The sequence below is a fragment of the Chlorocebus sabaeus genome, chromosome 20 (assembly GCF_047675955.1).
Source record: "Chlorocebus sabaeus isolate Y175 chromosome 20, mChlSab1.0.hap1, whole genome shotgun sequence".
In the NCBI taxonomy this organism is placed as follows: domain Eukaryota; kingdom Metazoa; phylum Chordata; class Mammalia; order Primates; family Cercopithecidae; genus Chlorocebus; species Chlorocebus sabaeus.
The window spans coordinates 18636194-18658544 of NC_132923.1; the positions used below are offsets into that span (position 1 = coordinate 18636194).

General features: G+C 40.0%; 1 protein-coding gene across 8 annotated transcripts in view; it reads left to right on the top strand.

Moving 5' to 3' along the window:
- Window positions 1–22351, top strand: part of SPAG17 (sperm associated antigen 17) — a 241103-nt gene that overhangs the window by 210639 nt on the left and 8113 nt on the right. For 6 of the 8 annotated variants that reach the window (XM_073008444.1, XM_007977394.3, XM_073008445.1 and 3 more), the window contains 6 exons: window positions 8–139; window positions 7900–8036; window positions 9402–9586; window positions 11313–11373; window positions 15055–15199; window positions 17886–18025. In XM_073008444.1, coding sequence (XP_072864545.1) covers window positions 8–139; window positions 7900–8036; window positions 9402–9586; window positions 11313–11373; window positions 15055–15199; window positions 17886–18025 — 800 coding nt within the window. Of the gene's footprint in view, window positions 1–7; window positions 140–7899; window positions 8037–9401; window positions 9587–11312; window positions 11374–15054; window positions 15200–17885; window positions 18026–22351 lie in introns of those variants that run through there. The other 2 variants (XM_007977401.3, XM_073008447.1) reach the window with 2 other exon arrangements.

Here is a 22351-nt window from a genome sequence, read left to right on the forward strand (position 1 = left end):
TTTCTAGATTTTGAGCCATGTAAGGTTTCAGAACAGAAGTCCTCAAGTGTGGCTAGCCTTCCAAAACCAGAGATTTCTGCGGCTAAGAAGGATTTCCCTACTCAGAACCAAACTGAAAATTTAACAAAATCTCCTGAAGGTATGGCAGTCATTTTTTTATCTTATTGTTTCTTGAAACTGAACATTATACCTTTGGGAGATGGGAAATGGCACTAGGAAGCGTGGTTGAGAGTTACAGAAAAAAATTGAGAGGGTCACAGATCCTGGGGCTACACAGCTTTGCAAAGCTTCTTAATACATCAAAGTATCTTAAATAACATTTTTGAGAATGACTGAAAGTTCCATATTGAAGGAAAGAAACATAAAGTAATGTTTTTTGATGTTATTTTACTTCATTTTTACTTAATTTTTTCCCTTTTAATTATCTAAGAACTTGTATGATTTATTGAAGATCAGACAACACCTGACAGCTTTTCTCGAGTAGTCAAAAATTTGGTACTTAGATTTACCTGTTATCTCAGTACTTTCTTGGTCCTGCAGGTGCTAGAAGAAAAACATAAAATGTAGTCTCTATCTTACATAGCACATAATCGTACTGGACTAGCAGAAATGGAAATACAGAATAATATAGGATTATATCTAGTTACAATAGAGTCACATTATGCTGAATTTGCTAAGATAATTCAACTAAATATAGTTGGTCACAAAAGAGAGATAGAGAGAGTAATTTGCATTGTGTAGATAATTTTGCCACCACTTGGTTCCTGTGGGCATGTTCCATGCTTAATGTGAGATGGGAATCTACAGATGGGTTTCAGTTATCTCTTACAGAGCAAGTATTTTGCCACATATAAGGGTGAATTAAAAGATTTACCTGGCCAGGCACTGTGGCTCATGCCTGTAATCCCAGCACTTTGTGAGGCCGAGGCGGACAGATCACTTGAGGTCGGGAGTGCAAGACCACTGGCCAACGTGGTGAAACCCTGTATCTACTAAAAATACAAAAATTAGCTGGGCATGGTGGCGCATGCCTGTTATGCTAGCTACTGAGGAGGCTGAGGCGGAGAATCGCTTGAATCTGGGAGGCAGAGGTTCCAATGAGCTGAGATCGTGCCACTGCACTCCAGCCTAGGCAACAGAGTGAGACTCTATCTTAAAAAAAAGAAAAAGAAAAAGAAAAAGAAAAAAGACAAAGGATTTACCCCATACAAGACTTTTGCGTTTCTGACTTAAACTTCTCTCCTACAAGTTTTATTCATTCAGTGGATAATTACTCAATGCCTACTGTGTGCTAGGCATTGTTCTAGGCATGGATGTACAACAGTGATGAGACCCCTCCCGTATCTGATGGAGCTAGACCTCTCATATATTATGGGCAAATGTAGACAATATGTAAACAAATAACTCAGATAAATTCAGGTTGTAATAAATATTATGACATAATAAAACAGTACAATGTATGGAGAGTGACTTGGGGAGAGGGACAACATCCCATTAGGAGATTAGAAGGCCTCTCTGTGAAAAAATAGTTGAGTTGAGACAAGTACAAGAAGGAGTTAGCCCTGCAAAGATTAGGAGAGAGGAATAGTTCATGTAGTGAGAATAGCAAGTATGAAGGTCCTGAGGGGAAGAAACATTAAGGAGGCATGTAGCTAGAACAAAATGAGCAAAGGAAAAAGTAGAAGGAGATGAGCTCAGACAGAGGGGCAGAGATGAGATCATGTAGCACTTCTCAGTGCAGTTTTATTCTAACATCAGTGGAAGGTTTTGAGCAGGGTAGTTACATGGCTTTTATTTTTAAAAGATTACTCTGTGAGGATAACCACTCGTGGCAAGGAAAGGAAGGAGTGAGAAAAAGCAAGCAAGGAAGAAGCAACTGAAGTGGCACATGTGAGAGCTGCTAAAGACCTGGGCTATGGTGGGTGAAGTGGGAATGGTGAGAAGGAAATTAATAGGAACTATATCATGAGGGTGGAGCCAATAGAATTTGCTTCTCAAGAGGATGCAGGAGTGAGACAAAAAGAGGAATCAAGAATGATTCTTGGGTTAAACCGATTGTGAGGCTGAGAATTTGTAGTTTTGATGAGTTCGCACGTGGCACTGATGTTGCTGATATAGGTTCATCCCTAGAGAATGGCTGTCCTGAGGCAAACTCTAGAAGGTAAAAGTCAGGCAGAGGAAGAGCCAGTAAAGGCCATTAAGAAGAAGCCAGTAGGCCAGGCACGGTGGCTCACACCTGTAATCCCAGCACTTAGGGAGGCCGAGGCGGGTGGATCTCTGAGATCAGGAGTTCAAGACCAGCCTGGCTAACATGGTGAAATCCTGTTTCTACTAAAAATACAAAAAATTAGCCAGGCATGGTGTCACGCACCTGTGATCCCAGCTACTCGGGAGGCTGAGGCAGGAGAATCGCTTGAGCCTGGGAGGTAGAGGTTGCAGCGAGCCAATTTCACGCCATTGCACTCTAGCCTGGGCAACAAGAGCGAAACTCCTTCTGAAAAGAAGAGAAGAGGAGAGGAAAGGAGAGGAGAGGAGAGGAGAGGAGAGAAGAGGGGAGGGCAGGGCATGGGAGGGGAGGGGAGGAGAGAGGAGGGGAGGGAAAGCAAAAGGGAAAGGGAAAGGAGCAGCAGCCAGTAAGGTATAGCAGAATAACAGGAGTGTGAAATCACTGAGTGTTTTGAGTGTATCAAATGCCCCTGAAAGGTCAAGCAAGGTGAGGAAGGAAGATGGGGTTGAACAAGATGGAGATCACTGGTGAACTTAACAAGGGCAGTTTCAGAGCATGGAGGGGATTGAAACCTAAGTAAAGTGGGTAATAGAATGGTGGCAGCACAAGACTACACAGCTTTACCCTAGAGTTTTTCTTAAAAGACTAAAGAAATGGGATTGCAGATAAAAGAGGAATATGTAGTCAAGGACGAGATATTTTTCTAAAGATTAGGCATACTAGAGCCTATTGATTTGCAAATGATGATAATTCCATACCAGGGAGAACCTGATGATGCCAGAGAAAGGGGCACCTAAGGTGCAAGACCGCAAGATCCTAAAGAAGATGGAAGAACATGGCATCTGGGGAAAACCTTGAGTGACAGAATTAACCTTAGATATGAATAGGGTCACCTCCTCCATAGTGACAGGAGAGAAGAGAGAGAGTAGGGATACATTTTCAAGCAGGTTGATAGGTTTGGTATGGGGAAGATGGATGAGGGAATTCTAGTCTGATTGCAAAGGAGTGGATATAATGATAGAGCATCAAATCTCTTCCAGATAAGCAGGAAAGCAAAACAAGAAGGGAGGGACTGCTTGTGTAAGGTGGTAGTGTTGGTGAGAGACCTCAGTGAGGTCAAATAATTGCCTGCTGGATATGACAGAATAATAAGCTAGAAGAATAGGAGGTGGTAATTCAGAAAGGGTGCTGGAAACAGAGTTTGAAATGGTAAAATCATCGGGGTTGGCAAGGTAAAAAATGTGGCCATGAGACTTTGTGAGGTGCAAAAGATGAAGAAACGGTGTGATCAAGAATCAGATAAGACAGGGTGTTGGATGGATCATCCAGGTGATGTCATCAGGAAAAACAAAGTGGGAGACCCTCTCAGGTGTTAAAATCACCAGTGAATAAAGGGAATGACCGAGAGTGGTCAGTAAATAACAACCACTTGGAGAAGTAGTAACTAATACAGTCTGATGGCACAAGCTTCAAAGAAACAAAGCTTTGAAGGAGGAGAAATAAATTGTTTGAAACACCTACTGCACTCCCAGGTACCAAGGTACTTGAGATAAGGGACAATAATATGACTCCACTGTAAATGGAAAATTAAATTTTGATATAAAAAGTTTAAAGAAATTCAGAGTAGGAAGGAATTAACACAAAGCAATGGAGAAAGCTTTATGGAAGGAATGGTCTTGAAAAATAAACAGAATTTCATAGATGTTAAGATTTAAGAGGTGAATCGCCTGCAACAACCGGCATTTTACCTAAGGAAACTGAAACCTGTTCCAGCGACATCTCAAATCATACAGCAGATTGTGACTGAGCTAGGGTTAGAATGAGTTTCAAGACTCCTTATTCTCTATATTATATTATACTACATTCCCAATGTAGGGAAGAGAAAAGAATATTTATTTTATTAATTAATTCTTTTTTTGAAAGGGAGTCTTGCTCTGTCGCCCAGGCTAGAGTGCAGTGGCACGATCTTGGCTCACTGCAACCTCCACCTCCCGGGTTCCAGCGAGTCTCCTGCCTCAGCCTTCTAAGTAGCTGGTATTACAGGCGCCCACCATCATGCCAGCTAATTTTTTTTTTTTTTTTGTATTTTTAGTGGAGATGGGGTTTCACTATGTTGGCCAGTCTGGTCTCAAACTCCTGACCGCAGGTGATCCGCCCGCCTCGGCCTCCCAAAGTGCTGGGATTACAAGCATGAGCCACCACACCTGGCCTGAATATTTTATTTAAAATAAAATGAATAAAATGAATGTGTTCAAAAGCTTAAAGGGAGAAATGAACAGGAAATCAGTGTAAGTAGATAAGAGTGTTTTTATCTGGTACTAATACAAGGTGATGTCCAGAAAATACAATAGAGTCAGCTAGAGAAGGTTTGGACTTGCAAAATAAAACATGGGTTCAGTGCTCACTGTGATAATACTGCATGGAAGCACTGCCAAATCCTGTAGTGGCTTAAAACAGCCAGTCTGTGGGCCTGTGGATGTCCATGGCAGCTCTGCCCCAGACTGGCACAAACCAGGGCAGTTTATCCTGGGAGAGGTAGTTGTTAACCATTCACCAGCACACCTCCGGCTGCAGGTAAGGTTCAGGTGTATTCCAGGAATGCCACACTGTAGGAGCCAAGGAGCCACCACGCTGGGCAAGCCGTCCTCACAGCAGAGGGTCAAAGTTCAAGAGAGACCAGCAGAAACACATGCTGCGCTTCACAGCCTCTGCTCAGCCTGGCACACACTGCCATCCACAGACACATTTGTTGGTGAAAGCAAGTCCCGTGGCCAAGCTCAAAGTCAATGGAGCAGAGAAATACACTCCACCTACAAGGAAGCCATCCTCAAAGGGGAAGTAAATAATTGTGAATAAATAATCCAGCCTTCCTCAGCATGTTAACAAGGAACCACTACTGGTTCTTCAGTCGGCTCAGGTCCAGCAGTAATATTGAGATGAACGCACTATTTGGATTGTACCAGTTGTTCAAATATTAAAGCACCTCAGCTGGTAATCAGCCACTGCTCCAAGACCCTCAAGGACTCCCTGCCCCATGATCCCGATCCCTGGAGAAACCCTAGGCAGGCTCAGTGGAATAATAATCTGCGTGTTTTATGGGAGTCAGTCTAGTAGAGAGCAGAGCTAAGAGTACAGGCTCTATCTGGGTTCACATCTGGGCTCCTTGTGTAATAGCTATGAACGCTGGGCACATTATTTAAACCCTTTATCTCTTCCTGTTTCTCTTCTGTAAAGGGGAAATAATGCTATATACATCACAAGGCTGTGAGAATTAAATTAGTTAATGTATGTAAAATACTTAGCACAGTGTCCAGCTCATGATAAACTCCATGCCATATTTACTATTAATAATAGTATGAGCAACAAATTAGTACTTATTAGACTGACATATGCATGCACACAAAGCAGTAATACACATATGGCAAGGATATGAACAAAAACTGTACCAAGCTACTGGAATGGTTGCCTATGCAGAGAGTGGTGATCAAAGGGAATAAATACATTAAAACACTGATCACTGAGTTCCATTGCCAGAGATTCTGATTCTGTTTTGGTCAGGAATAGGGCTTTACTGGCATGTGGACTGGAAATCTCTATTCTTCCAAAAGCAGCCCAGGACACTGTGATACACGAATGGGTTTGGGACACACCGAGTAGTAAAAGGAGCATGTTCCTTGTGGTTCCAACACACTTAGGTCCACATTCCAGCCCTGACCCTCATTATAGTTTCTTGGACAAGTTATTTAATCCTCTGATCCTCTGTTTCCTTTGGTAAACAACAACAACAAAAAAAGACACTGCAACTATATTAGTTAGGACTTTTCAGTTTACAGCCATGAAAACTTAAATTCAAATTCACTTGAACGACACCAACGAAAAAGGAAATTTATTGGTGACCAGAAGCAAACCACAGAAAAGTGGCTGTGTGGCTGTGGTGCTAGCCCAGGGGCATTTGGCTTCAGGCACTCTGGCTTTCCAGGAAAGTATTCGTGCCGTCTGAATGCCTGTTTCTCTCCATATCCTCCCTGCCTCCACCATGACCCATCCCTACCTGTTCTTGTTTGGTTTTATCCTCTCCTACAAAGGACAGGTTATTTCCATGTGGCAGAGATCATGACCATAAAGACCTAAGATTCTGATTCTTCCAGATCCATAACCTAGTATGTAAGATGGGGTTATCGCTGTCCGCTTCAGTGGAAATATCCAGGGATGGGACCTCATTGACTGGGCCTTGTTCCTCATGGTTGGGACCAGGGATGTCCTGGCACCAGATGTTTGTGGCAGGAGTTTGCATAGAGATGGAGGATGGGAAGAATGCTGAGCAGTCCAAGATTATAACTGCCAGAGCCCCCTCATTCAGGTATAAAAACATGTGTGGCACTCACCTGCAGATCGTGGACACTCAAATATTAGTCCCCTTCCTTTTCCTCTCTTCCTGATTTGAATGCAGGAAAGGATTTTTAACTACCATGATCTAAAATACCATTCTTATTTCCACCTCCTGGATCTGTGGAACAAAGACACACAGCTACTGCTGCATGGATGTCCTACACTTGCTCATTCCTTCATGTAACTGAGGAAAAGAACAAGTCACCGAATTTAGTGATTTGAAGATTTAATTTTATGGCTTAATTTATCTATACTTACTAAACACTTTTTAAAACTATAAATATAGTAGTAGAATCAAAATTATTGGGATTTTTTTACTCATTAGTTTCAAGAAATCTTTCAGAGTTAATGTTGTATTGTATTATATATTGTTGATTTAGTAGAAGGAACCTTGAAGACCTGGGTATAATTCAGTTCATCCTAGGCAAGCCACTTGACTTCTTAGAATCTTATTCTTCTCATTTATTAAAAAATGGATGCTAATAGCATCTGTACTGCCCACCTTATAGGGTTGTGTGAGGACCAGTATTAGGTCATGTGTGTAAAATCACTTTGTAAAATGAAAAGGCAAGAATTAACAGGAGACTTTTTTCCTTTTAAATAAGCTCTTTAAACTAAAAATAGAACCGCAGTTTGACCCAGCAATCCCATTACTAGATATACAGCCAAAGAAAAAGAAATATTTCTATCAAAAAGACACATACACTCACATGTTCACTGCAGTAATGTTCACGATACCAAAGATGTGGAACCAACCTAGGTGCCCATCAATGATGGATTGGATTTTTTAAATGTAGTACATGTACACCATGGAATATTATGCAGCCATGAAAAAGAATGAAATCATGTTCTTTGCACCAACATGAATGCAGCTACAAGCCATTATTCTAAGCAAATTAATGCAGAAACAGAAAATCCAAAATCACATGTTCTCACTTGGGTAGAAGCTACACCTTGGATACTCGTGGGCATAAAGAGGGGAACGAGACAGCGGGGACTCCAAAAGGAGACAGGAAGGAAGGAGGCAGGCTGAAAAACATCCTATCGCATACTATATTCACTATTTGGGCAGCGTGATCATGCATCATACCCTTGTAACAAACCTGCAGTAAATCTAAAAGAAAAATTGAAATTAAATAAAATAAATAAAAATAAATAAGCTCTTTGAAAAGCAAAGAAGAAAAGTTTCCAAGTTGGTTTATGTTCTTATATACTCTGATATTACTTCCAATGTCTTCGAATAAAATGTCCATGTGGCATAATTGAAGCTTTCTCTCTAACAGACCCAGAATCTTATGAGCCTGTGAAAATTCCAACCCAGTCCTTGCTGCAGGATGTTGCGGGACAAGCAAGAAGAGAAAAAGTGAAGTTGCCTCATTATTTGCTGAGTTCCAAGCCTAAGTCTCAACCTCTTGCAAAGGTAAAACAAACATGGGAACAAATTCTCGACAGCCAATCAGCATTTGATGTAATTCTTTATTTTTTATTTTTTTCAATCCTGCTTCTTTTGTAGATTTTATGTAATTCTGATTCATTGAAGTTATTAGTTTCCAGCCACTGTGTACTGCTATTGACCGTATTGATATTGCTATTGATCTCACCATGAAGCTCTTTAAACTTACATCTCACACATGTAAACACAGGCAGTGCTTTGATGGAGCTGGCTCATACAGGCTCCTGGGAGAAATTTTATGAGCCAGTTATCAAACCACTGATAGCTTAAAATCAGCCATACTGGGAGTACTTGCACCATAAAATTGGTAAACACTAGAAATCAGAATTGTTTTCAGACAGCCAGTTTACCAGCATACTACTACTGGCTAAAGGAATCATTGGCCACCATTGCCATGACTCTTAGGATAAAATCCAAATGACTTAACATGAGGACAAGGCCCCATTTGCTTCTTCGCCCTCACCCTAAGTCAAACTCACTATAATTCAGTCATTGTAGATTTCATTCTTTAAAAATACCAAGTTCCTTTCTTCCTCAGAGCCTCTAAGATTAAGATTCCACCCAGTTCTATTGGGAAACCTTCTGGAGTCCACCAGTTTTGATAATTATCTTTTTTTCCTTCCGTGGCACACTGTGTTCATCTCCATCACAGAATTTATTGTTATATATAACTGACAAAATTACAGTACATCTCAAACTTTAATGTGCCTATGGATTACCTCAGGATCTTATTAAAATTCAGATTCTGACTCACTAGATCTGGTGCAGGGCATGGGGTTCTGCAGTTCTAACAAACTCTGAGATGATGTCAGCGCTGCTGATGTGAGGAATAATAAGGGCACAGATCAATGGTTCTCAAAGTGTGGTTGTCTGACCAGCAGCATTGCCAACACTAAGAACTTGTTATAAATGCAAATTCTTGGGCCCTGCCCCCAACCAACAGAATGAAAAACTCTGGGGGTAAAGTCAGCAATCTGTGTATTATTATTAATGAGTCCTCCAGGAGATTCTGATGGAAGCTAATGTTTGATGACCACTGGCACAGATGAAAGAGCACAGACTCTAGAATCAGGCAAACTTGAGTCTGAATCTTTGCTATGCTACTTACCACTTGAACAATTATCTTTCAGTTCTCTGAACTTGACTTCCTTATCCTTAAAAGAAAGCCTAAAATACCTCCTTACACGGCTGTTGTAAGGATTACACGAGACTATAAACATTCATTTCCTCCAGCAACCAAAAAGTTATTTTCCTCTGGTGACAGGGCCTTTTTTTTTCTAACCTTGGGAACTCAAAATAGAAACATTTTATTAATTTTTCCTTAATGCAAAGGTGCAAGATTCTGTTGGAGGAAAAGTGAACACATCCTCTATTGCATCTGCCGCCATTAATAATGCACAGTCATCCCCTTTTGGGTTCCATCTTCTCCCATCATCAGTGAAGTTTGGAGTGCTTAAGGAAGGACATACCTATGCCACAGTTGTAAAGCTCAAGAATGTTGGAGTGGACTTCTGCAGGTGAGGCCAAGGGACCAAAGGTCTGCCTACCTTTCCCTACCCTGTGACTTGTCTTTGGTCACCTCCATCAGTAAATGTTTATTGGACCGAACTATAATTACTCCTTGAATCTTCACATGATTCATTCAGTCATTTACACACTCATTCATTCATCAACAAATCAGTGAGTGTTTATCGGGTTACAATTATATGGTAGATACTTCCTTGCCCTCCTATTCATCATTATTCATACTTTGGTAAAAGCAACTCACATCCTGATCTCCACTAGTGGAAAAAAAGGAGGAGGTTGTACAAGTGTTACAGCTACTAATGCACAATAATTGAAAGTCTTTTTCTCAAATCCACTAACTATAATAATACCAGCTGATGTTTGTTTGCACAGTATGATCTGAAAAGCACTTTTAATTACATTGTTTCTGCATAATGGAGGGAAAAACCTTATGAGACTACTATAAAAGGAGAAACCGTGTAACTTGTTTTAACATCTTGTAGGTTAGCAGAGGCCAGACTTCAGATCTCCTAAGTCCCACCATATGCCTTGCTTTACTAATACTTTGTTTTGTGTGAAATTTCAAACCTTTCCATTGGATCAATAAACCATATACCTCTACCAAACCATTCCCAAGTACAAAATGTCCACTATTCTATCTTAAACATAAGCATGTGTATTACTTCCATTAAAATGGAAATATGTTTATTTCAGTTGCAGTCATTTTCAGAGTTCAGTGGTAAGTCCTTCACGAATGTTTGTGATTCTGATTGATGATTGGAAATCAGATAAAACAAAATGATAGAAGCATCCAGTTTGAAAGATCCCTGTCCTATTTCAGTTGTTTCAGTTGAGGCAAATCCCCAGCTTCAGGAATGACCTTTGCTTCCTGAGAAACAATCTGATGTGGAACTCAGGCCACCAAATCACACATTATTATTTTTTAGGTTGTTGCCAACAAAGTGGGTGGGGAGAAATAGAGAGTCAACCTCAAACTAATAAAACTCATTCGTGCGGGTCCTGTCGCTCCAGTATAAAATTTTAGTTTTGGAGATTTCACTCCTCAGCTTGTTAATTCAGCCACGATAGAGCAGACAGCAAGGTTGATGGAGGAAGAAGCAGTGTTGGGGTCAGAGTGGAGGTAGGCTTTCCTTGGCATTTTAATTTACTCCAGGTCTTTAACCTTCAAGCAGAACCCACAAACCACAGGAAGGGAGAGAGATCAATAAGCACCATGTGTGAGCTCAGAGCTTTTCAAGTTCTTCGACATTTTCTGAGCCTTTCTGTTTCTCCTCTCCTCAAACATGCAAACCCCATACCAAGACAGAGCAAGGCTGGCTCCCATGCTCCACTGCCTTCCAAAAGAGCCTTTATTCTTCAACTTAACGACCCGGCTGCCAGCATTTGCGTTCATGCTGGCAGCTACGCTGAAATGCACACACCAGCCAAACAGTCCCACTGCCCAAGCCTGGGCTGCTCGTCAGCAACCAGTAACGAAGGGTTGAAATTCAGTTTGGAGCCCGTTTTATGCTGATGAAAGCTGTTGGAAAGGCAGTTGTGAAATGGGCCCCAGATTCTTCTCCCAATTGAATATTAAAGTTGTTTTTCTAATGGTATGGACCCCCGGCTCCTGTGTAGCAAGTATTAACACCTTCCTTATTTTATAACATCCCAGCTTATTCATTGCTCCTGTTTTTCATTATGGCATAAATTTATTTTCATCTTGCTGCCTTGTAGGTTTAAAGTAAAGCAGCCCCCACCCAGCACAGGACTGAAAGTGACTTACAAACCTGGACCCGTAAGTCCTATATGTCATCTATTGTGTGTCCTTGCGTGCATGCAAATGAATATGTATAGGTTTCCAGTGAAGTGGACTTTGAAATCATTCTGCCCATTCATTTTAAACTATGTATAAGTCTAATGTTTTTAATATCATAAGCAAAAGATTTCTGGTAGTGATACAGTATGTGGCTTGATGGCATTCATTCCAGTAGTAACCATGAGACCGATCCTGTGCATAAACAGAGTTCAACTGCCAGCTATGGAAACAATTCTGAAGCTCACCTCACTTGTCCCAATATTACAGTTATGTACCGTTGTATAAAAACTACTGTTTTAAAAAGTAAATCCTTATGCAAACTGAAAAATAATTATTCCATTCTTTATATTTTATGTAAATCTGGTTTGCTCTCTTGGTATTTGCCAGAGAATATTATTTAATGCTATACTAAGAAATCATATTTGTTTGTTTGTTTATTTATTTATTTATTTTTATTTTGAGACAGTGTCTCACTCTGTTGCCCAGGCTAGAGTGCAATGGCATGATCTCAGCTCACTGCAACCTCTGCCTCCTGGGTGCAGGCACTTCTCCTCCCTCAGCCTCCTGAGTAGCTGGGGTTACAGGTGCATGCCACCACACCCGGCTAATTTTTGTATTTTTAGTAAAGACAGGGTTTCACCATGTTGGTCAGGCTGGTCTCGAACTCTTGACCTCATTTTCCACCTGCCTTGGCCTCTCAAAATGCCAGGATTCCATGCACGAACCACCACACCCAGCCAAGAAATCATATTTATTAAACTCATAAGTTGCCTCATTTCTCCAAAGATCTCTGAAAATACAAAATAAAAAATGTCAACCTATTCTGACTTTGATACATCCTCCAAAATGACATGTTTAGTAAAAAATATGCATATTAATAGCATATTCTCACTTTAAATTATAATTTCAGAAATATAGGATGATGTAAACATAAGTTCATCCTAAAATATAATAGTCACATTTGTAAGTCTTTATCAGTGCATCATCTGGCTGCTTTAACACGCCTTTTACTTCACACTTCACTCAGCAGATTTTGAGTTCCTCCCATATGCCATTGAAAGTGGCCAGGGCACAGAGGATGATAAAAATGAGTAAGACACATGAGACGCTCACAGAGCCAGGCACATAGTGGGTACTCGAGAGAGGTGTGATTCAGTGACAGAATGAAGTGAGTTGGTCTGGCAGACACGTGACCCACTCATCACAGATGGGAAGAGCGCATAGGCCTATGAGAACAGTGCACAGAAGGATCCAGTCCTGTTAACAAGCACCCAATGCTCCCTGAGTCTGAAGCTCTTAAAGCAGCCCCAGTCATAGGCTCACACAGAAGGGTTGGTTTGGGATAGCGCAAAGCCAGTTGACTTCTTGTCACGACTGTGCCATCAAGCAGTTCAGTTAATGCTCCGAGCCTTGTTTTCCTCATCTGTAAAGTTCAGACCAGATTATTTCTTAGCCCCCTTCTAGCTGTAATATGCTCTACAGAAAACAGTATTATACAGGCTGAAACTCCAAACAGAAACATTTTGGGATTATATCCACTAATTCACAAGTACTGGCCTGAAGTAATTCACCACTGTACTGTGTCAAGATTTCAGAACCTTCACAACATAAGGCAAAAGACAAAAATCAAAACAAGCCCTTCTTCCACTGTTCTGGGAAGTTAGCAAATCTCATTTTAATTTAAAGTAGGGATTATGCCAAAAGCCAAAATAGCTGTTGGATCAACCTTTATAGGTCCTAAAAACCCAGCATGTAGTCTTTGAAGCTCACTCCATACTATAAGGTTTTTTTAGTTTGACAACAGGCTTTGATAGTAGGTTTTGGCTCTGGCAAAAAATATAATCTGTAGACTTCCCCATATGTAAATCTAACCACTGTTCGGCTTGGTTAGTTGCCAACACTAAATGAATCTGCTCAAAGCCTGGGCAAACCTGTATGATGGCTGTGTTCCAGCTCTCCTCATGCTGAATTTCATCATTACCCAGCCCTGCTCCAACTGCTGGACTTGGAGGAGAAGGGTCTGCTGCTGGATATCCTCCAGTATTCATACACTCACAAATACATTGTTGAAAAAACGGAAACCTTTTTCAATTCTACTATTTACAAAATTATATTGAAGAAAACATTCCATTTGTATCTAATTACTTTTCATGTAGTCGTTTCAGATTTATTTTTTTCCAGATAACTGTTCCCAAGTCTGCTTTTTAAGCCACCTCCTGGAGAGGCAACTTAGAAACATAAATAGCTCTCTCTTTGCTGGCTAGTGTTCTTTTCAAGGAACAAGGCAAGATGCCCGTGCCTTGCTGTGTTCCTTCTTCCTTCTGTATCAGGTTTCTTCTTTGTTGGTACAATCCTCTTCCATGGATTTTCAGCACTAAGCAGTTGGGCATTTCAACTAATTTTGTCTCCCTCTACTGGCTTATTATTTTATGCAGCCTACATTAGGAATACCCTAAAGTCACGTTTGTCCAACCCATGGCCCGGGACGGCTTTGAATGCAGCCCAACACAAATCCCTAGACTTTCTTAAAACATGATGAGATTGTTTTGCGATTTTTTTAAGCTCATCATCTGTCGTTACTGTTAGTATATTTTTTGTGTGACCCAAGACAATTCTCCTTCTTCTAATGTGGCCCAGGGAGGCCAAAATAGTGGACACCCCTGCAAGAAACAGGGTAGGAAAGTTTATGATAGTCACCAAGTCCGTTAGGTGAATTTTTTCTTTTTCTTTCTTTTTTATTTATTTATTTATTTATTTATTTATTTATTTATTTATTTATTTATTTTTGAGACGGAGTTTTGCTCTGTCGCCAGACTGGAGTGTAGTGGCACGATCTTGGCTCCCTGCAACCTCCGCCTCCTGGGTTCAAGCAATTCTCCTGCCTCAGCCTCCTGGTTTATATTTATATTAGATTAAATTGATCTTTTTTCTTTTCTTTTCTTTTCTTTTTTTTTTTTTGAGACACAGTCTCGCTCTGTCGCCCAGGCTGGAGTGCAGTGGCCGGATCTCAGCTCACTGCAAGCTCCGCCTCCCGGGTTTACGCCATTCTCCTGCCTCAGCTTCCCAAGTAGCTGGGACTACAGGCGTCCGCCACCTCGCCCAGCTAGTTTTTTGTAATTTTTTTTTTTTTTTTTTTTTTTTTTAGTAGAGACAGGGTTTCACCGTGTTAGCCAGGATGGTCTCGATCTCTTGACCTCGTGATCCGCCCGTCTCGGCCTCCCAAAGTGCTGGGATTACAGGCTTGAGCCACTGCGCCCGGCCTAGATTAAATTGATCTTTATCTGAAGTAGCCCCTATTACAGATTTCACTACTGAAAGTCACTACCGACATTCAAAAACCAGCACAATTAGGAGTATTGCAAAATTTTGCCTTCAGTTCCACTTCCAATAACCTGGCATTTAGCTTCCTTATGCTTTGTCCTAAATAGCACCTGGTTTGCCCCTTCAACAATTTACCCTGGGTCCCCTTTACTTAATGGAATTCTACCTTCATTATGAAATAATTCTGCTAAATGCTTTTAATAACTACCATTTATTAGTGCAAAATTTATAGACGAAGAAACCAAAGGTAAGAGAGTTTAAATAACTTGCTCAAATTCATATTAAAAGCAAGGTTGAACTGAGAGTTGTCTGGTCCTAAAGCTACCTTGTGTCTTATAGGTGGCAGCTGGTTTGCAGACAGAACTGAATATAGAGTTATTTGCCATGGCTGTTGGAGAGGATGGGGCCAGGGGATCAGCACACATCTCTCACAATATCGAGATTATGACTGAGCATGAGGTTCTGTTCCTACCTGTGGAAGCAAATATCCTTTAATGTTCAACTTGAGTAATCATATATAGTGCAGAAATTACACGAGTGAGGAAAACATGGAAGTCAAAATGCATCTCTACTTTATTAATTCTATCTTCAAAATCAGAGTTAAATTTATTAAGACAAAGGGTATCTTCATTCATCTTTGAAAGCACCTAGCCAAATCTAAAAAACTACCTGACACACAGTATATGTGCAGTAACTTCAAGCTGAATAAATGTAAATATTATTGGCTATCTATAGAATATCAGACAGAATAACAAAACAGCAAGTCTCTATCACAAAAAAAAATTGTAATTTTATAGAAGTATAAGAGATACCTTCTTATTATAAAGGTTGGGTATTCACTGAATTATGCATGCATTCCTCCATATCAGTGTCTCCAGCCACACAGATATTAGATAGATATCAAGTACCTAGTACCTCCAAGGTACTGTATGAAATAGTTTATGATATATAAAAATGGATAATTGGACTCTGTCTGAAAAGGCATTATATAATCTAGTAGCAGAAATAAAGTCTTCATATTTTATTTCTATTTTGTACTTTCTCCAGTGGCATGAACTGTGTGCTGCTTGTGTTATAGTTCTATATTTATTTGATATTTGAGCTGGATCTTATAGAATGTGAAAACTTGATTAACGGGAACTTTAAGTACAAAGAATGAACAAACCATGGCAACAGGAAAGCTCCAGGTGTTTGGGATGATTGGCAGGGAGTTCAACTTGCCAAGAGCTTGAGTATTAGGAATATAGTGGGAAAGTAGGTTAGAATCAACTTATGAAAGATCTTAAATCCTTGGCTTGGATTTTATTATTTAAGCAGCAGTGAACCACTGCAGATTCCTGACTCTGTGGGTGATATGATCAGCATATCTTTATTAAGATGAATCCAGTGTTATTGTGCAGGACATGTTGAAGGGGAACAACTGGATGTGTAAAAGAACCATTAGAAGTCTACCTGAATGGGCCATGTGTAAGCACAAGAACTGTGGGAATGGGGGAACAGTCGACATAAAAGAGGGATATGAATGAAAGACACGGTGGGGGAAGGAAACTGCAAAATCTGAGGTAGAAGTCATTGATGGATGGAAGAAAGAGGACATAGAGTTCAACTTCAAAGTTTTGGGCTGAGGTAATGAATCATGGATATGTAATATTAGATCTCAACTGAGAAGTCAGAATTGGAGATATAATTTTAAGCATTGTTTACACAGAGGTGATGGCTGAACATATGGGCAAGGAGCAGAAATCTGGAGTTGGTTTAGGGAACAGGAGGAAGAGGAGCCGGTGGAGACAGAAGCAGCAATTAGAAAATGATGAAATGCTTCAGAAGCCTTAGGAAGAATTTCAAGGAAAACGTGGACACAATTGACAGACGCTACTGAAATGTCAAAGAAAATTCAGATTTAAAGTGTTAAATTTGGTTGGAACAAAAACTAAATTGCAAAAGGTAAAGAATGACTGTATTAAGAAAACAGAAACATTAGTTATGGATATTCTTTCAAGAAAATTTATTAAAGGAAAGAGCAAGAGAACATGATACCTCAAGGATGCAACAGAATATAGGAAGGATTTTCAATTTAGTGTAGACCTATGTGTTTGTAGGTTGAAGAGAATGGAGCAGAAGAGGTATATTAAAAATATGAATGAGTAGAAGTAATTGAAACTGCAATATCCAAAACAGGGCAAAAGAATAATAAAAAAAAACCCAGAGCTGAAGGGTTAGTCTTGGCAAGGGAGAAGCTGAAGATACCTAAGGATTCAGACATTCCGAGGTGAAGGAGAAAGTTCAAGGAACTTGTATCAGATAGCACTGATGTCAGTCAATGAAGTGTAGTTCATTCATTCATTTATGCTTTCAAAGATGCAGAAACCCCTGCCTTTATGTAGCTCACATTCCAGTGGGAAGACAGACAATACACAAAGTAAGTAAACCATAAACAATGATGGCAGTAAGTACAATGGAGCAAAATATCAAGTAGGAAAGGAAAGTCCTCACTGGGAAAGTCTCTCTCCCTTCCTCTCACCTTCCTTCCCTTCCTTTTTCCTTTCCTTTTTTTGAGTAATGAGGACAGGGTTTTTCCATTGTGATAGAAGGAAACTAGCCAAGGAACTAGTTTCTTCCTCTGGGAACTAAATCAAGTGCCCTTACCCTCTCCACACAGGTTGTTAGATGCAAATACCTGAATCACTGCTGCTGATCATAGCAATGAAATCATTTGTATTTATAATAAATTTTCTATTTCCCTGCTTACAGATTAGAGAGAACCTGTCAGACACAGACAAAGGGCAAAAAATCTTATCAGATCTTTTATCTACATTGGACATTACTTCCAATGTCAACAATGATAATTCATAGCCCATTTCCCAAGATCTGTCATTTTCCCCACCAAAAAAAAACCCCACAAAATCTGATGTAGATATGGTTTGGGGCTTGACCATACTGATGACTCCTTATAGAAAGCCAGTCGCAGTTAGGAGAGAAATGTACATCAGGGAGAACAGAAGACATTCTAGACATTGGCATATCCATCCTCTAACCCCCAAGCCTGAGCACGTAGAATTTGCATTGGATAGACGGGTACCTAAAGTTGAACTAATGTTGCTAGAGTTATTTGGGTTTATATATGCAAATCACTTGGTCATGAAAAGCACAGCCCTTAACAAGTATTTTACCAGTTTTAACAAGCATCAATTATGATAAGCGACCAAAAGACTTTCCCCAGGGAAAAGAAAATCCAATGGTCCAGAGAACTTCTGCAATTTATTCCTCCACACTTGGAGTCTTCATGTCTCGTAAAGTTTCTCCACATTAGGTACAGTAAGTAGTAAATGGGAATTTGATTGTCAAGCATTCAAATTTGAGGTATTAGACCCCAGGTTTCTTCCGCTCTCCTTAGAGTCAGAAACCCGTAAGCCACCTATCCTGAATGAATGAAAATATTTGTTTAAATAACCATACTAGTTACTCCTTTATATATATTATAAAATCTGATCCTCATGCTATCTAGAAGACAGTTTTTCCCACTTTATAAATAAGAAAATAGGGGTTCAGATAGTTTGCTTACTTCTTAAGTGGAAGAAGTAAAAATCTAAACTACTTCAATGTGATTCTAAAGTCCATTCTTTTAAGCAGTGATTTCATTGTTCAGATAAAGTTGATCTTACTCTCTAAAAAGCAGCAGCACAGACACAAACACCAAGGTGCCCTTGAACTTGAGAATTTACAATTAAACCAGTGTTTTTCAAACTTTTTAGACTCAAGACTCCTTTTATTGTCTTAAAAATGATTGATGATCCCAAAGAGCTTTTGTTTATGTGAGTGATATCAATATTTACCAAGTAAGAAAACTGGGAAAATTTTAAAAATTTAAAAATAATAAACCCAGTTTATTCACATAAATGACATTTTTAATGAAAAATAACTTTTCGAAAACAAACGTGTAATAAAGGTAGTATTGTTTTCTATTTTTGCAAATCTCTTTAATGTCTGACTTAGTAGAACATAGCTGGATTCTCACATCTGCTCTGTATTCAAACTGTTATCATTCACACATCATATACCCTTTGGAAAACTCAGCTCTATGCCTAAGTAAGAATAAGAGAAAAAGGCAAATAACATATTGTATTAATTTCCTTGGGGTGCCGTAACAAAGTACCACAAACCAGGTGGCTTAAAGAAACAGATATTTATTCTCTCACAGTTTAGAGGGAGAGAAGTCCAAAATCAAGGTGTCAGCAGGATTGGTTCCTTCTGGAGGAATAATCTGTTCTACGCATCCCTCCTCATTTCTGGTGGTTGCCAAGAATCCCTGGCATTCCTTGGCTTGTAGTGGCATCACTCCAACATCTACCTCTGTCTTCACAGGGCAGTCTTCCTCATGTATTTCTCTGTGTGCCTCTCTCATTGGATTTAGGGGCTACCCTAATCCTGAATGATCTAATCTTAACTTGATTACATCTGTAAAGACTCTATTTACAAATAAGGTCACTCACAGGTTCTACTAGACATGAATTTTGGAGGGCCAAACCCAGTACAGCCTGCCCTCTGGTCCCTCAAAATTCATGTTCACCCCAGGTGCAAAATGCAGTCCTCCGTCCCAATATTCCCCAAAGACTTAATCCATTCCTGCATTAACTCTAAAGTCTCATCTAAAGATCACCAACTCAAAAAGTCTCAAAGCTCATCATCTAAATGAGGTATGGGTGAGGCTCTGAGCATGAACTGTCCTGGCCTCCTTTCCATCTATAGACCTATGAAACTGAAAAACAAGTTACCAGCTTCTGGAATACAATGGTGGGACCACCACAGGATACGAATTTCCATGCCAAAAGGGAGAAGACGGAAGAAATAAAGGAGTCACTGGTCTACAGCAACTTTGCAACCCAGAAGAGCAAATTCCATTAGATTCCAAGGACTGAGCATCTGTGGCACCATCTGCCCTGTACGCCCATGGAGGCTCCACCAATCCCAGCCTCTAGGCCCTCAAAGACTCCACTGGCCCCACCCTCTGAGCCCGCAGCTTTGGCCCTCTGCAACAGTCCTACCCTCTGGGCAGCCCGTTTCCTGCTTACAGAATTCCAGAAATCTGACAGCCTTTCTTCATTTTGTACTCTCTCTCTCTCCTTCAGTCCAAGCTGTCAGTGTTTCTGCTGATACAACATTCTCATCCTCCCTAATCTAACCTCATCTTAACTAACTACATTTGTAAAGACTCTGTTTCCAAATAAGGTCACATTCACAGAATCCAGGTGGACATGAATTTTCAGGGAACAGTAATCAACCCAAAACATATATCTTAATATTATAGTTTTGGACTACACTCTGGGAACCACTAAATTAGGACATAGCTTATTTCAGTTCTCAGCAGCGACTTTCAGAAGTTAGCCCAAACTGAGAAGTGTATAGTCTGCATCTCTAGCTAGACAATTCTGAAAACTATGGAATAGCTCTCAAACATAAAGATTCATAATTCCTGTTGGCACCAATCTATCAAAAGTAATTCATGAATCTACCTAATAGATGAAATGTCTTAAATAATGTCTTTATGCCTCTTTGTGCATATTATTGCAGACTTAATGAGATTAAATAGATGCAGTAACAGTAGTAACATTAAGCACTTCACAATAACTGTGTGGGTAGGTTCTATTCTACCCATTTCATAAATAAGGAAAAGGTTAGGTAATTTGCTCTATAGAAGCTGTATTAGTTATGTGTTGCTATATCATAAACCACCCCAAAACAGTGGCTTAAAACAATAAACATTTATGATCTCACAGCTTGAGTCAGGAATCAGGCACAGCTCAGTGGGGTCCTCTGGCTCAACTGGGGATGAATCTGCTTTCAAGCTCACTGAAGCAGCAGTCAGCAGGATTCAGTTTCTTGCAGGCTGTTAGACAGCGGGCCACGGCTCCTCACTGGCTATTGTCTGGAGACTGCCACTCAGTTCCTCACCATGTAGGCCTCACTTTAGGGAATCTCACAACATGGCAGCTTGGTTCATCAGAACAAGCAAGCAAGCATGAAGAGCCACAGTGTGAACAAGGTAGAATTCAGTGCTTTATAACCTCATCTTGGAAGAGACAGCCCATTACATTTGCTGTATTCTGTTCACTAGAAGCCAGTCACTAGGTCCGACCCCATACTCAAGGGGAAGGGATACACAAGGGCAACACTGTGAGGCCCTATATAAGGGTTGGGCTCAGTGACTGTTATACAATGTGTACTATGTTCTAAAAACATACCAGGGCTGCTTGGATCCCAAAAACCTCAGAAATAGAGAAAGGACTTGAATATATGGTGATACTACCTTTAAGAACCTTAGCCCCATCTCAAACTTAGGATCCTAAATTATGAGGAATGGGGGTGGATTGCAGATGGTACCTGTAAGCCCATGTGGTTTCTTCGTTAAGCTTCTGCTCACAGCCTCCCTCTCTTTCTGAAGACTAACCTGGCCTGAAAAGGCTGCATTGAGCAGGCTCATCATTTACAGTTGATAAGTGAATAGAGTCCTATATATAGTCCTGAACCTACCAACAGATACCATTGCTTTCCTGGGCACTGTCCTAGATCTGTGCTAGAGATTTGCTAGATTTCTTTAGAATGAGATATGATTTATGACATTTGCCATTGAGAAACAATTTAATGCCAAATATACAAAGCACCTAGCTTCCAGCCAGTGAATTTCAAAATTGTTAAGCATATTTTCTCTAAGTGGATGGATATATACATTTTAAAAAATAAGCCTAAATGTTTTACTCCCAATAAACAATTCAAGAGCCTTTTTTTTTTTAAATGGAGTCTCGCTCTGTTGCCCAGACTGGAGTGCCATGACACAATCCCAGCTCACTGCAATCTCAAAAGGCTTTTCTTTATGGTACTACAGAATTTCTATAGGTAACTTACTTCACAATATGCAAGAGATATTAGTCATTAAATGGTTTTTATATTAAGGATTATATACAGCCAATGGCTAAGGCAATGAATACTGACTTAATGATTAGAAATGTGCTTGGCCTAAAATTTACTTTATAATGCCCCTGTTGACCTCAAACTTTTAGGGTTAAAGAGTTTCAAGTATTTTGACCAAAAGTTGCAACTTAGCTAGGTTCTGTACATGTCACTTTATCATAAAAGTTCCCCTTCTCTTTGATTTGCATAACACTTAGCAGACAGAAACATCTTTACATTCCCTAGCACTATCAGGCTTTTGAATTATAAATGGTGGCAAAGCTATGGGAAAACAGCTACTTTTAACATAAGAGGAATTATTAATGATGTATACATCTAGAATGCCCTCCTGGAACTTGTTTTGGTTTGGAAACCATCAAAACTGTTACTAGAAAGTGACATTTATGTTCTGATGAGCAACTCTAAGAAGGACATTGATTCAACCTCTGTTCTCATAAACAATTAAATTATTTTTCAAGAATTAACTCCTCTCCCTGGTGGCAGGAATAGCTGCCTAAACAACACTGACTCCTTGGAAAGCACCTAGAACGCATTATCCTGCCTGCCTATTCTCTTGCCTTTCATAGTTACGCCTTCAGAAACTCTATGCCAAAATTCACTTATTTATTCTGCCCAACAAGTAACACCACTGCATTCCTTACTTCCCTTCAGTGACTGTATTATGCTCAAG